This window comes from Carcharodon carcharias (genome assembly GCF_017639515.1).
Source record: "Carcharodon carcharias isolate sCarCar2 chromosome 37 unlocalized genomic scaffold, sCarCar2.pri SUPER_37_unloc_1, whole genome shotgun sequence".
NCBI lineage: Eukaryota > Metazoa > Chordata > Chondrichthyes > Lamniformes > Lamnidae > Carcharodon > Carcharodon carcharias.
The window spans coordinates 1,495,278-1,511,954 of NW_024470758.1; the positions used below are offsets into that span (position 1 = coordinate 1,495,278).

General features: G+C 46.7%; 2 protein-coding genes across 3 annotated transcripts in view; one reads left to right on the plus strand and one right to left on the minus strand.

Annotated features, from left to right (window-relative positions):
- The window catches only part of atg2a (autophagy related 2A), a 174,866-nt gene extending 159,252 nt beyond the window's left edge, over positions 1 to 15,614 (minus strand). The window contains exon 1 of the mRNA XM_041181922.1: positions 15,320 to 15,614. Coding sequence (XP_041037856.1) covers positions 15,320 to 15,487 — 168 coding nt within the window. The 5' untranslated portion in view covers positions 15,488 to 15,614. The remainder of the gene's footprint in view (positions 1 to 15,319) is intronic.
- LOC121274595 overlaps positions 1 to 16,677 on the plus strand; it is a 110,147-nt gene that overhangs the window by 25,018 nt on the left and 68,452 nt on the right. The gene's annotated exons all lie outside the window — the stretch shown is intronic.

A 16,677-nucleotide genomic window follows, 5' to 3' on the forward strand; every position in this document is an offset into this window, starting at 1 on the left:
GTATCCCAGTGTTATACAGTGACAGAACTGTCCCCACCAGTACTGTATCCAAGTGTTATACAGTGACAGACCTGTCCCCACCAGTACTGTATCCCAGTGTTATACAGTGACAGGCCCATGCCCACCAGTACTGTACCCCAGTGTTATACAGTGACTTCCTCTCCCTGCCAGTACTGCTACCCCAGTGTTATCCAGTGACTTCCGGTCCCCACTAGTACTGTACCCCAGTGTTATACAGTGATAGACCTGTCCCCACCAGTACTGTGCCCCAGTGTTGTACAGTGACAGACCCGTCCCCACCAGTACTGTACCCCAGTGTCATACAGTGACAGACCTGTCCCCACCAGTACTGTACCCCAGTGTCATACAGTGACAGACCTGTCCCCACCAGTACTGTACCCGTGTTACACAGTGACAGACCCACTCCCACCAGTACTGTACCCAGTGTTATACAGTGACAGACCTGTCCCCACCAGTAATGTACCCCAGTGTTATACAGTGACTTCCTGTCCCTGCCAGGTACTGCTACCTCAGTGTTATCCAGTGACTTCCTGTCCCCACGAGCACTGTGCCCCAGTGTTATACAGTGACAGATCTGTCCCCACCAGTACTGTATCCCAGTGTTATACAGTGACAGGCCCGTCCCCACCAGTACTGTACCCCAGTGTTATACAGTGACTTCCTGTCCCTGCCAGTACTGCTACCCCAGTGTTATCCAGTGACTTTTTGTCCCCGAGTACTGTACCCCAGTGTTATACAGTGACAGACCCATCCCCACCAGTACTGTGCCCCAGTGTTGTACAGTGACAGATCTGTCCCCACCAGTACTGTACCCCAGTGTTATACAGTGACAGACCTGTCCTCACCAGTACTGTATCCCAGTGTTAAACAGTGACAGACCTGTCCCCACCACTACTGTGCCCCAGTGTTTTACAGTGACAGACCTGTCCCCACTAGTACTGTGCCCCAGTGTTGTACAGTAACAGACCTGTCGCCACCAGTACTGTACCCCTGTATTATACAGTGACAGACCTGTCCTCACCAGTAATGTACCCCAGTGTTATACAGTGACTTCCTGTCCCTGCCAGGTACTGCTACCTCAGTGTTATCCAGTGACTTCCTGTCCCCACGAGTACTGTGCCCCAGTGTTATACAGTGAAAGATCTGTCCTCACCAGTACTGCACCCCAGTGTTTTACAGTGACAGACCTGCCCCCACCAGTACTGTATCCCAGTGTTATATAGTGCCAGACCTGTCTCCACCAGTACATATACCAGTGTGATACAGTGATAGACCTGTCCCCACCAGTGCTGTACCCCAGTGTTATAGTGACAGACCTGTCCTCACCAGTACTGTACCCTAGTGTTATACAGTGACAGACCTGTCCCCACCAGTACTGTATCCCAGTGTTATACAGTGACAGGCCCGTCCCCACCAGTACTGTACCCCAGTGTTATACAGTGACTTCCTGTCCCTGCCAGTACTGCTACCCCAGTGTTATCCAGTGACTTTTTGTCCCGAGTACTGTACCCCAGTGTTATACAGTGACAGACCCATCCCCACCAGTACTGTGCCCCAGTGTTGTACAGTGACAGATCTGTCCCCACCAGTACTGTACCCCAGTGTTATACAGTGACAGACCTGTCCTCACCAGTACTGTATCCCAGTGTTAAACAGTGACAGACCTGTCCCCACCAGTACTGTACCCCAGTGTTTTACAGTAACAGACCTGTCCCCACTAGTACTGTGCCCCAGTGTTGTACAGTAACAGACCTGTCGCCACCAGTACTGTACCCCTGTATTATACAGTGAAAGACCTGTCCTCACCAGTACTGTATCCCAGTGTTATACAGTGACAGGCCCGTCCCAACCAGTACTGTACCCCAGTGTTATACAGTGACTTCCTCTCCCTGCCAGTACTGCTACCCCAGTGTTATACAGTGACTTCCTGTCCCCACCAGTACTGTACCTCAGTGTTATACAGTGACAGACCTGTCCCCACCAGTACTGTACCCCAGTGTTATACACTGACTGACCCATCCCTACCAGTACTGTGCCCGAGTGTTGTACAGTGACAGACCTGTCCTCACCAGTACTGTACCCCTGTGTTATACAGTGACAGACCTGTCCCCACCAGTACTGTATCCCAGTGTTATACAGTGACAGGCCCATGCCCACCAGTACTGTACCCCAGTGTTATACAGTGACTTCCTCTCCCTGCCAGTACTGCTACCCCAGTGTTATCCAGTGACTTCCGGTCCCCACTAGTACTGTACCCCAGTGTTATACAGTGATAGACCTGTCCCCACCAGAACTGTGCCCCAGTGTTGTACAGTGACAGACCCGTCCCCACCAGTACTGTACCCCAGTGTCATACAGTGACAGACCTGTCCCCACCAGTACTGTACCCGTGTTACACAGTGACAGACCCACTCCCACCAGTACTGTACCCAGTGTTATACAGTGACAGACCTGTCCCCACCAGTAATGTACCCCAGTGTTATACAGTGACTTCCTGTCCCTGCCAGTACTGCTACCTCAGTGTTATCCAGTGACTTCCTGTCCCCACGAGTACTGTGCCCCAGTGTTATACAGTGACAGATCTGTCCTCACCAGTAGTACCCCAGTGTTTTACAGTGACAGACCTGTCCCCACCAGTACTGTATCCCAGTGTTATATAGTGACAGACCTGTCTCCACCAGTACATATACCAGTGTGATACAGTGATAGACCTGTCCTCACCAGTGCTGTACCCCAGTGTTATAGTGACAGACCTGTCCTCACCAGTACTGTACCCGAGTGTTATACAGTGACAGACCTGTCCCCACCAGTACTGTATCCCAGTGTTATACAGTGACAGGCCCGTCCCCACCAGTACTGTACCCCAGTGTTATACAGTGACTTCCTGTCCCTGTCAGTACTGCTACCCCAGTGTTATCCAGTGACTTTTTATCCCCGAGTACTGTACCCCAGTGTTATACAGTGACAGACCTCTCCCCACCACCACTGTGCCCCAGTGTTTTACAGTAACAGACCTGTCCCCACTAGTACTGTGCCCCAGTGTTGTACAGTAACAGACCTGTCGCCACCAGTACTGTACCCCTGTATTATACAGTGACAGACCTGTCCCCACCAGTACTGTACTCCAGTGTTTGACAGTGACAGACCTGTCCCCACCAGTACTGTACCCCAGTGTTATACACTGACTGACCCATCCCTACCAGTACTGTGCCCGAGTGTTGTACAGTGACAGACCTGTCCTCACCAGTACTGTACCCCTGTGTTATACAGTGACAGACCTGTCCTCACCAGTTCTGTATCCCAGTGTTATACAGTGACAGAACTGTCCCCACCAGTACTGTATCCAAGTGTTATACAGTGACAGACCTGTCCCCACCAGTACTGTATCCCAGTGTTATACAGTGACAGGCCCATGCCCACCAGTACTGTACCCCAGTGTTATACAGTGACTTCCTCTCCCTGCCAGTACTGCTACCCCAGTGTTATCCAGTGACTTCCGGTCCCCACTAGTACTGTACCCCAGTGTTATACAGTGATAGACCTGTCCCCACCAGTACTGTGCCCCAGTGTTGTACAGTGACAGACCCGTCCCCACCAGTACTGTACCCCAGTGTCATACAGTGACAGACCTGTCCCCACCAGTACTGTACCCCAGTGTCATACAGTGACAGACCTGTCCCCACCAGTACTGTACCCGTGTTACACAGTGACAGACCCACTCCCACCAGTACTGTACCCAGTGTTATACAGTGACAGACCTGTCCCCACCAGTAATGTACCCCAGTGTTATACAGTGACTTCCTGTCCCTGCCAGGTACTGCTACCTCAGTGTTATCCAGTGACTTCCTGTCCCCACGAGCACTGTGCCCCAGTGTTATACAGTGACAGATCTGTCCCCACCAGTACTGTATCCCAGTGTTATACAGTGACAGGCCCGTCCCCACCAGTACTGTACCCCAGTGTTATACAGTGACTTCCTGTCCCTGCCAGTACTGCTACCCCAGTGTTATCCAGTGACTTTTTGTCCCCGAGTACTGTACCCCAGTGTTATACAGTGACAGACCCATCCCCACCAGTACTGTGCCCCAGTGTTGTACAGTGACAGATCTGTCCCCACCAGTACTGTACCCCAGTGTTATACAGTGACAGACCTGTCCTCACCAGTACTGTATCCCAGTGTTAAACAGTGACAGACCTGTCCCCACCACTACTGTGCCCCAGTGTTTTACAGTGACAGACCTGTCCCCACTAGTACTGTGCCCCAGTGTTGTACAGTAACAGACCTGTCGCCACCAGTACTGTACCCCTGTATTATACAGTGACAGACCTGTCCTCACCAGTAAGGTACCCCAGTGTTATACAGTGACTTCCTGTCCCTGCCAGGTACTGCTACCTCAGTGTTATCCAGTGACTTCCTGTCCCCAAGAGTACTGTGCCCCAGTGTTATACAGTGAAAGATCTGTCCTCACCAGTACTGCACCCCAGTGTTTTACAGTGACAGACCTGTCCCCACCAGTACTGTATCCCAGTGTTATATAGTGCCAGACCTGTCTCCACCAGTACATATACCAGTGTGATACAGTGATAGACCTGTCCCCACCAGTGCTGTACCCCAGTGTTATAGTGACAGACCTGTCCTCACCAGTACTGTCCCCGAGTGTTATACAGTGACAGACCTGTCCCCACCAGTACTGTATCCCAGTGTTATACAGTGACAGGCCCGTCCCCACCAGTACTGTACCCCAGTGTTATACAGTGACTTCCTGTCCCTGCCAGTACTGCTACCCCAGTGTTATCCAGTGACTTTTTGTCCCGAGTACTGTACCCCAGTGTTATACAGTGACAGACCCATCCCCACCAGTACTGTGCCCCAGTGTTGTACAGTGACAGATCTGTCCCCACCAGTACTGTACCCCAGTGTTATACAGTGACAGACCTGTCCTCACCAGTACTGTATCCCAGTGTTAAACAGTGACAGACCTGTCCCCACCAGTACTGTACCCCAGTGTTTTACAGTAACAGACCTGTCCCCACTAGTACTGTGCCCCAGTGTTGTACAGTAACAGACCTGTCGCCACCAGTACTGTACCCCTGTATTATACAGTGACAGACCTGTCCTCACCAGTACTGTATCCCAGTGTTATACAGTGACAGGCCCGTCCCAACCAGTACTGTACCCCAGTGTTATACAGTGACTTCCTCTCCCTGCCAGTACTGCTACCCCAGTGTTATACAGTGACTTCCTGTCCCCACCAGTACTGTACCTCAGTGTTATACAGTGACAGACCTGTCCTCACCAGTGCTGTACCCCAGTGTTGTACAGTGACAGACCTGTCCCCACCAGTACTGTACCCCAGTGTTTGACAGTGACAGACCTGTCCCCACCAGTACTGTACCCCAGTGTTATACACTGACTGACCCATCCCTACCAGTACTGTGCCCGAGTGTTGTACAGTGACAGACCTGTCCTCACCAGTACTGTACCCCTGTGTTATACAGTGACAGACCTGTCCCCACCAGTACTGTATCCCAGTGTTATACAGTGACAGGCCCATGCCCACCAGTACTGTACCCCAGTGTTATACAGTGACTTCCTCTCCCTGCCAGTACTGCTACCCCAGTGTTATCCAGTGACTTCCGGTCCCCACTAGTACTGTACCCCAGTGTTATACAGTGATAGACCTGTCCCCACCAGAACTGTGCCCCAGTGTTGTACAGTGACAGACCCGTCCCCACCAGTACTGTACCCCAGTGTCATACAGTGACAGACCTGTCCCCACCAGTACTGTACCCGTGTTACACAGTGACAGACCCACTCCCACCAGTACTGTACCCAGTGTTATACAGTGACAGACCTGTCCCCACCAGTAATGTACCCCAGTGTTATACAGTGACTTCCTGTCCCTGCCAGTACTGCTACCTCAGTGTTATCCAGTGACTTCCTGTCCCCACGAGTACTGTGCCCCAGTGTTATACAGTGACAGATCTGTCCTCACCAGTACTGTACCCCAGTGTTTTACAGTGACAGACCTGTCCCCACCAGTACTGTATCCCAGTGTTATATAGTGACAGACCTGTCTCCACCAGTACATATACCAGTGTGATACAGTGATAGACCTGTCCTCATCAGTGCTGTACCCCAGTGTTATAGTGACAGACCTGTCCTCACCAGTACTGTACCCGAGTGTTATACAGTGACAGACCTGTCCCCACCAGTACTGTATCCCAGTGTTATACAGTGACAGGCCCGTCCCCACCAGTACTGTACCCCAGTGTTATACAGTGACTTCCTGTCCCTGTCAGTACTGCTACCCCAGTGTTATCCAGTGACTTTTTGTCCCCGAGTACTGTACCCCAGTGTTATACAGTGAAAGACCCATCCCCACCAGTACTGTGCCCCAGTGTTGTACAGTGACAGATCTGTCCCCACCAGTACTGTACCCCAGTGTTATACAGTGACAGACCTGTCCTCACCAGTACTGTATCCCAGTGTTAAACAGTGACAGACCTCTCCCCACCACTACTGTGCCCCAGTGTTTTACAGTAACAGACCTGTCCCCACTAGTACTGTGCCCCAGTGTTGTACAGTAACAGACCTGTCGCCACCAGTACTGTACCCCTGTATTATACAGTGACAGACCTGTCCTCACCAGTACTGTATCCCAGTGTTATACAGTGACAGGCCCGTCCCAACCAGCACTGTACCCCAGTGTTATACAGTGACTTCCTCTCCCTGCCAGTACTGCTACTACAGTGTTATCCAGTGACTTCCTGTCCCCACCAGTACTGTACCTCAGTGTTATACAGTGACAGACCTGTCCTCACCTGTGCTGTACCCCAGTGTTATACAATGACAGACCTGTCCCCACCAGTACTGTACCCCAGTGTTATACAGTGACAGACCTGTCCCCACCAGTACTGTACCCCTGTGTTACACAGTGACAGACCCATTCCCACCAGTACTGTACCCAGTGTTATACAGTGACAGACCTGTCCCCACCAGTAATGTACCCCAGTGTTATAGTGACTTCCTGTCCCTGCCAGTTACTGCTACCTCAGTGTTATCCAGTGACTTCCAGTCCCCACGAGTACTGTGCCCCAGTGTTATACAGTGACAGATCTGTCCTCACCAGTACTGTACCCCAGTGTTTTACAGTGACAGACCTGTCCCCACCAGTACTGTATCCCAGTGTTATATAGTGACAGACCTGTCTCCACCAGTACATATACCAGTGTGATACAGTGATAGACCTGTCCCCACCAGTGCTGTACCCCAGTGTTATAGTGACAGACCTGTCCTCACCAGTACTGTACCCGAGTGTTATACAGTGACAGACCTGTCCCCACCAGTACTGTATCCCAGTGTTATACAGTGACAGGCCCGTCCCCACCAGTACTGTACCCCAGTGTTATACAGTGACTTCCTGTCCCTGCCAGTACTGCTACCCCAGTGTTATCCAGTGACTTTTTGTCCCCGAGTACTGTACCCCAGTGTTATACAGTGACTTCCTGTCCCTGCCAGTACTGCTACCCCAGTGTTATCCAGTGACTTTTTGTCCCCGAGTACTGTACCCCAGTGTTATACAGTGACAGACCCATCCCCACCAGTACTGTGCCCCAGTGTTGTACAGTGACAGATCTGTCCCCACCAGTACTGTACCCCAGTGTTATACAGTGACAGACCTGTCCTCACCAGTACTGTATCCCAGTGTTAAACAGTGACAGACCTGTCCCCACCACTACTGTGCCCCAGTGTTTTACAGTGACAGACCTGTCCCCACTAGTACTGTGCCCCAGTGTTGTACAGTAACAGGCCTGTCGCCACCAGTACTGTACCCCTGTATTATACAGTGACAGACCTGTCCTCACCAGTACTGTATCCCAGTGTTATACAGTGACATGCCCGTCCCAACCAGTACTGCACCCCAGTGTTATACAGTGACTTCCTCTCCCTGCCAGTACTGCTACCCCAGTGTTATCCAGTGACTTCCTGTCCCCACCAGTACTGTACCTCAGTGTTATACAGTGACAGACCTGTCCTCACCTGTGCTGTACCCCAGTGTTATACAATGACAGACCTGTCCCCACCAGTACTGTGCCCCAGTGTTGTACAGTGACAGACCTGTCCCCACCAGTACTGTGCCCCAATGTTGTACAGTGACAGACCTGTCCCCACCCCTGTACCCCAGTGTTATACAGTGACAGACCTGTCCCCACCAGTACTGTACCCCAGTGTTATACAGTGACAGACCTGTGCCCACCAGTACTGTACCCCAGTGTTATACAGTGACAGACCATCCCCACCAGTACTGTGCCCTAGTGTTATACAGTGACGGACCCATCCCCACCAGTACTGTACCCCAGTGTTATACAGTAACAAACCTGTCCCCACCAGTACTGTACCCGTGTTATACAGTGACAGACCTGTCCCCACCGGTATTGTACCCCAGTGTTATACAGTGACTGACCTGTACCCACCAATACTGTACCCCAGTGTTATACAGTAACAGACCTGTGCCCACCAGTAATGTAACCGAGTGTTATATTGACAGACCTGTCTCGACCAGTACGTATCCCAGTGTTATACAGTGACAGACCCATTCCCACCAGTACTGTAACCCAGTGTTATACAGCGACAGACCTGTCTCCACCTGTACATATCCCAGTGTTATACAGTGACAGACCCATTCCCACCAGTACTGTAACCCACTGTTATACAGTGACAGACCCGTCCCCACCAGTACTGTACCCCAGTGTTATACAGTGACAGACCTGTCCCCACCAGTACTGTACCCTTGTTATACAGTGACAGAACTGTCCCCACCAGTATTGTACCCCAGTGTTATACAGTGATAGACCTGTCCCCACCAGAACTGTACCCCAGTGTTATACAGTGACAGACCTGTCCTCACCAGTACTGTATCCCAGTGTTATACAGTGAGAGACCTGTCCTCACCAGAACTGTACCCGTGTTATACAGTGACAGACCCGTCCCCACCAGTACTGTACCCCAGTGTTATACAGTGACAGACCTGTCCTCACCAGTACTGTACCCCAGTGTTATACAGGGACAGACCTGTCCCTACCAGTACTGTATCCCAGTGTTATACAGTGACAGACCTGTCCCCACCAGTACTGTACCTCAGTGTTATACAGTGACACACCCGTCCCCACCAGTACTGTACCCCAGTGTTATACAGTGACAGACCTGTCCCCACCAGTACTGTACCCCAGTGTTATACACTGACAGGCCGGTCCCCACCAGTACTGTACCCCAGTGTTATACAGTGACAGACCTGTCCCCACCAGTACTGTACCTCAGTGTTATACAGTGACAGACCCGTCCCCACCAGTACTGTACCCCAGTGTTATACAGTGACAGACCCGTACCCACCAGTACTGTACCCCAGTGTTATACAGTGACAGACCCATCCCCACCAGTACTGTACCCCAGTGTTATACAGTGACAGACCTGTCCCCACCAGTACTGTACCCCAGTGTTATACAGTGACAGACCTGTACCAAACACATTCACCTCGGTTGGCTAAGAACACACATGCATTCCTATAGCGCCTTCACACCTCTAGACATTCCAAGGCATTTTATAGCCAATGAAGCACTCGTGAAGTGTAGTCACTGTTGCACTATTGGTAACGCGGCAGCCAATTTGCACAAAAAGATCCCACAAACAGCAGTGTGATAACGTCCAAGTAATCTGTTTTACTGATGCTGGTTGAGGGGCGAATATTGGCACCAGGTCACCGGGAAGAGCTCCCTCCTTCTCTTCTTCCAACAGTGGCTTTGGGATCTTTTACATTCACTACTGACAGTGCAGCTCTCCCTCAGTACTGACCCTCCGACAATGCAGCAGTCCCTCAGTACTGACCCTCCGACAGTGCAGCACTCCCTTGGTACTGCACTGGGAACATTCAGCCTGATATTTATGAGAATCAAACCCTAGCTAGTTCGACATAATCGAACTTCTGTCTTGGAGATGAGCCAGAGGTCATGATTCATGCTGACATATAAACAGCAAGAAAAAAGGTCCCCCCGCAAAAAATAGTGACATGAAAATATATCAAAATATATATTAAAAAGTAACTTTGCCCCACTTGCAATTCGTGAAGCAGCAAGTATTGAACAATAAATACATCAATATCTATTTACTTAAGCAATAATTCATCCATAGTTATCTATTTCTGTACACCTACATCTTTATACCAATACAGTTAGAGCAAATCCACATATCTACCAACTTGTATAACTATATCAATGTACACCAATCTCAGCCCATCTCCTTATTGGCCGATATAATTTCTATTTAGCATGTGGCATTGAAATTGTTCATTAATTTATCCCATCTGCTACTTTAATTTACTTGGGCCTAATTAATATATTTCCTGCTTTTAATTTACCTTTAAATTGCGTTATTTAAACCCAATTGTTCTGACTTTGGCCTTTATTTCAAAGGGAATGGAGTATAAAAAAAAGGGAAGTCTTGCTAAAACTATACAAGGCACGAGTTAGACCACACCTAGAATATTGTAAATAATTTTGTTCCCCTTATCTAAGGGAAGATATACTGGCATTGGAGGCAGTCCAGAGAAGGTTCTTTAGGTTGATCCTGGGTATGGAGGGAATTTCTTATGAGGAGAGGTTGAGTAGGTTGGGCCTGTACTCATTGGAGTTTAGAAGAATGAGAGGTGAACTTATTGAAACATATAAGATTCTTAGAGGGCTTGACAGGGTAGATGCTGAGAGGTTGTTTCCCCTTGTGGGAAAGTCTAGGACCAGAGGGCATAATCTCAGAGTAAGAGGTCACCCATTTAAGACAGAGATGAGGAGGAATTTCTTCTCAGAGGGTAGTCAATCTGTGGAATTCTTTATCTCAGAGGGCTGTAGAGGCTGGGTTGTTCAGTATATTCGAGGCTGAGATAGACTGATTTTTAATCAGTAAGGGAATCAAGGGTTATGGGGAAAAGGCAGGAAAGTGGAGTTGAGGATTATCAGATCAGCCAAGATCTTATTGAATGGCAGAGCAGACTCGATGGGCCAAATGGCCTACTTCTGCTCCTAAGTCTTATGGCCTTAAATTAGCTAGTGTTTTATTTTCATTTAACTACTAGCCATGGACGTGATTAGTTTAGCTATTCTTTAATGGACTCACCTTCCTGATTTAATAACCTGTTTACAAACTGATTCATTTACCTATTTACTGATCTCCCAATCTTCTAGTGTTTCCAGATTTCTGTAAATTGATCAATTTCTCTATGGTGCAGGAGTTCACCCAAAATGGGTTTTTTTTGTGTCTGTAAACTGGTTCATTTACTGATCACTGCTCATCTATCTGTACCATGGTCTTTTCTTTCATTCACTTCCTGGTATTACTATGCGCATCAGCAAATTGATCATTGTGTGTGGATGTCTATCAATTGGTTAATTTATCCATTGTTTAAGGTGTGAATTCCTCTTCATCTGCAACTGGAGACTGTAGCAATTGATTATTAATCTGTGACTGGATGACAGTATCTATTCTTAATTTGTGAATGGATCTATTGACTATTAATCTGTGAACGGATGACTGTATCTATTATATATATATATATACATATATATATATATCTATTGATTAATCTGCGAATGGATGACTGTATCTATTGATTATTAATCTGCGAGTAGATGACTGTATCTATTATTAATCTGGAGTGGATGACTATCTATTATGAATCTGCGAGTGGATGACTATCTTATTGAATATTAATCTGTGAATGGATGACTGTATCTATTGCTTATTAATCTGCAACTGGATGACTGTATCCAATGATTATTAATCTGCGAATGAATGACTATCTATTAATTTGTGAATGGATGACTATCTATTATTTTGTGAATGAATCTATTGATTATTAATTTGTGAATGGATGATTATCTATTGATTATTAACATGAATGAATGACTGTATCTATTGATTATTTATCTGTGAATTGATAAATTAATCTACTGTTCATTGGTCTGAGAATTGATTATTGCGAGCTGATTATCAATGTGAACTGACTGATTTATGTATTATTAGAGTAAACTGATTATGAACAAATCGATTTCTCTGGTGTCTATGTGAACTGGTTGATTATTGCTCAGTGAATTAAGTGTATTTTCTATCATCAGTGTGAACGGATGGATTATTCATCCGTGAACTGATTGTATTCTCCATTATTGAAGTGAGCTAATGGATTATTGATCTATTTACTGGATGATTTATTTCTTGATTATTCAAATGAATTGATTGATTATTGATTTTTGAACCGATTGCTTACTATATTGATTATCAGTTTGAACTGATTATTGATCTGTGAACTGAATGACTAACAATGTGAAGTAAATGATTACTGGTCTGTGAACTGAATGGTTATTGATTTGTGAACTGAATGATTGCTCTATGATTATCAATGTGAACTGAATTATTGGTCTGTGAACTGAATGGTTATTGATCTGTGAACTGATGATTGATCTATGAACTGAATGATTGCTCTATGATTATCAATGTGAACTGAATGGTTATTGATCTGCGAACTGATGATTGATCTGTGAACTGAATGATTGCTCTATGATTGTCAATGTGAACTGAATGGTTATTGATTTGTGAACTGATGATTGATCTGTGAGCTGAATGGTTATTGATCTGTGAGCTAAATGGTTATTGATCTGTGAAGTGAATGGTTATTGATCTGTGAACTGAATGGTTATTGGTCTGTGAGTTGATGATTGATAGGTGAGCTGAATGATTGATATGAGAGCTGAATGATTGATATGAGAGCTGAATGGTTATTGACCTGTGAGCTTAATGGTTATTGATCTGTAAGCTGAGTGGTTATTGATCTGTGAGCTGAATGGTTATTGATCTGTAAACTGAACGGTTATTGATCTGTGAGCTGAACGGTTATTGATCTGTGAGCTGAACGGTTATTGATCTGTGAGCTGAATGGTTATTGATCTGTAAACTGAATGGTTATTGATCTGTGAGCTGAATAGTTATTGATCTGTGAACTGAATGGTTATTCATCTGTGAGCTGAGTGGTTATTGACCTGTGAACTGAATGGTTATTGATCTGTGAGCTGAACGGTTATTGATCTGTGAGCTGAACGGTTATTGATCTGTGAGCTGAACGGTTATTGATCTGTGAGCTGAATGGTTATTGATCTGTAAACTAAATGGTTATTGATCTGTGAGCTGAATGGTTATTGATCTGTAAGCTGAATGGTTATTGATCTGTAAACTGAATGGTTATTGATCTGTGAGCTGAATGGTTATTGATCTGTGAGCTGAATGGTTATTGATCTGTGAGCTGAATGGTTATTGATCTGTAAACTAAATGGTTATTGATCTGTGAGCTGAATGGTTATTGATCTGTAAGCTGAATGGTTACTGATCTGTAAACTGAATGGTTATTGATCTGTGAGCTGAATGGTTATTGATCTGTGAGCTGAATGGTTATTGATCTGTAAACTGAATGGTTATTGATCTGTGAGCTGAACGGTTATTGATCTGTGAGCTGAACGGTTATCAATCTGTGAGTTGAATGGTTATCGACCTGTGAGCTGAATGGTTATCGATCTGTGAGCTGAACGATTATTGATGTGAGCTGAACGGTTATTGATCTGTGAGCTGAACGGTTATTGATCTGTGAGCTGAACGGTTATTGATCTGTGAGCTGAACATTTATTGATCTGTGAGCTGAATGGTTATTGATCTGTGAGCTGAATGGTTATTGATCTGTGAGCTGAATGGTTATTGATCTGTGAGCTGAATGGTTATTGATCTGTGAGCTAAATGGTTATTGATCTGTGAAGTGAATGGTTATTGATCTGTGAACTGAATGGTTATTGGTCTGTGAGTTGATGATTGATAGGTGAGCTGAATGATTGATATGAGAGCTGAATGATTGATATGAGAGCTGAATGGTTATTGACCTGTGAGCTTAATGGTTATTGATCTGTAAGCTGAGTGGTTATTGATCTGTGAGCTGAATGGTTATTGATCTGTAAACTGAACGGTTATTGATCTGTGAGCTGAACGGTTATTGATCTGTGAGCTGAACGGTTATTGATCTGTGAGCTGAATGGTTATTGATCTGTAAACTGAATGGTTATTGATCTGTGAGCTGAATAGTTATTGATCTGTGAACTGAATGGTTATTCATCTGTGAGCTGAGTGGTTATTGACCTGTGAACTGAATGGTTATTGATCTGTGAGCTGAACGGTTATTGATCTGTGAGCTGAACGGTTATTGATCTGTGAGCTGAACGGTTATTGATCTGTGAGCTGAATGGTTATTGATCTGTAAACTAAATGGTTATTGATCTGTGAGCTGAATGGTTATTGATCTGTAAGCTGAATGGTTATTGATCTGTAAACTGAATGGTTATTGATCTGTGAGCTGAATGGTTATTGATCTGTGAGCTGAATGGTTATTGATCTGTGAGCTGAATGGTTATTGATCTGTAAACTAAATGGTTATTGATCTGTGAGCTGAATGGTTATTGATCTGTAAGCTGAATGGTTACTGATCTGTAAACTGAATGGTTATTGATCTGTGAGCTGAATGGTTATTGATCTGTGAGCTGAATGGTTATTGATCTGTAAACTGAATGGTTATTGATCTGTGAGCTGAACGGTTATTGATCTGTGAGCTGAACGGTTATCAATCTGTGAGTTGAATGGTTATCGACCTGTGAGCTGAATGGTTATCGATCTGTGAGCTGAACGATTATTGATGTGAGCTGAACGGTTATTGATCTGTGAGCTGAACGGTTATTGATCTGTGAGCTGAACGGTTATTGATCTGTGAGCTGAACATTTATTGATCTGTGAGCTGAATGGTTATTGATCTGTGAGCTGAATGGTTATTGATCTGTGAGCTGAATGGTTATTGATCTGTGAGCTGAATGGTTATTGATCTGTGAGCTGAATTATTGATCTGTGAGCTGAATGGTTATTGATCTGTGAGCTGAATGGTTATTGATCTGTGAGCTGAATTATTGATCTGTGAGCTGAATGGTTATTGATCTGTGAGCTGAATGGTTATTGATCTGTGAGCTGAATTATTGATCTGTGAGCTGAATGGTTATTGATCAGTGAGCTGAATTATTGATCTGTGAGCTGAATGGTTATTGATCTGTGAGCTGAATGGTTATTGATCTGTGAGCTGAATTATTGATCTGTGAGCTGAATGCTTATTGATCTGTGAGCTGAATGGTTATTGATCTGTGAGCTGAATTATTGATCTAGCCTGCCTCTTACCCAGACATCCAGTTGGACCTCCCTGAGGCGGCCGCTGCCATTGTACAGGTCCAGGCTCAGCTGCTCCAGGGTCAGTCTCTCCTCCAACAAGTGGCCCAGGTAATGCTGCAGCAGGTAGCGGCAGGCTCGCTTCTTAATAGAGCTCGACCAGGGGAAAAACCATGACATCTTAGCAAGCGGCCCCGGGCCACCACCAGCATCCCCCGCCGCCCGCTCATCCACCGAGCGCGGCCACCGGTCAGTGTGTAAACAAGCAGCTCCCACTGCCGACCGCCGCCATTGCCCTCACAGCTTCTCTCACTGCCCCCGCCCAGTGCGCAGGCGCGTTATACTGGGGGGGGGGGGGGGGGGGGGGGGGCGGAGCCGGCGACAGACACCGCCACCTGCCGGCCTGGAGGATGAATGTACAGCAGCTCATTGGCGACAGCGGGAGATCAGCGCCACCTGCTGGAGGGGAGGATGAATGTACAGCGGCTCATTGGCGACAGCGGGAAACCAGCGCCACCTGCTGGCGGAGAGGGTGAATGTACAGCAACTCATTGGTGATAGAGGGAGATCAGCGCCACCTATTGGCTGGGAGGATGAATGTACTGCAGCCAATTTGCAATAAAAGTCAGCGCCACCTACTGCTTTAGAGGGTTCATTACTGCAGCTAGTGGGTAACATAGCACCCCCTGCTGGCCTGGAAGTTCCATGAACATTTCTATCAAATCTCCTCTCAACCTTCTCTCCCCCAAGGAAAACAGTCGCAGCTTCTCCAGTCTATCTACGTAATTTAAGTTCCTCATCCCTGGAACCATTCTCGTGAATCTTTCCCGCACTCTCTCTAATGCCTTCACGTCTTTCCTAAAGTGCGGTGCCCAGAACTGGACACAATAGTGAAAAAGAAAAGGGAAGCATTCGTAAGGGCTAGAAGGCTGGGAACAGATGAAGCCCGTGGAGAATATAAAGAAAGCAGAAAGAAACTTAAGCAAGGAGTCAGGAGGGCTACAAGGGGTCATGAAAAGTCTCTGGCAACCAGGATTAAGGAAAATCCCAAGGCCTTTTATACATATGTAAAAAGCAAGAGGGTAGCCAGGGAAAGGGTGGGCCCACTCAGGGACAGAGGTGGGAATCTGTGTGTGGAGCCAGAAGAAATGGGAGTGATACTAAATGAATACTTCTCATCAGTATTCACCAAATAGAAGGACTTAGCGGTCGATTTGTCCAGGGAAGAGTTTGTAGATAGCCTGGATCATGTTGAGATCAAAAAAGAGGAGGTGTTAGGCGTCTTGAAGAATATTAAGCTGGATAAGTCCCCAGGGCCAGATGGGATCTACCCCAGAGTACTGAGGGAGGCAGGGGAGGAGATTTCTGGG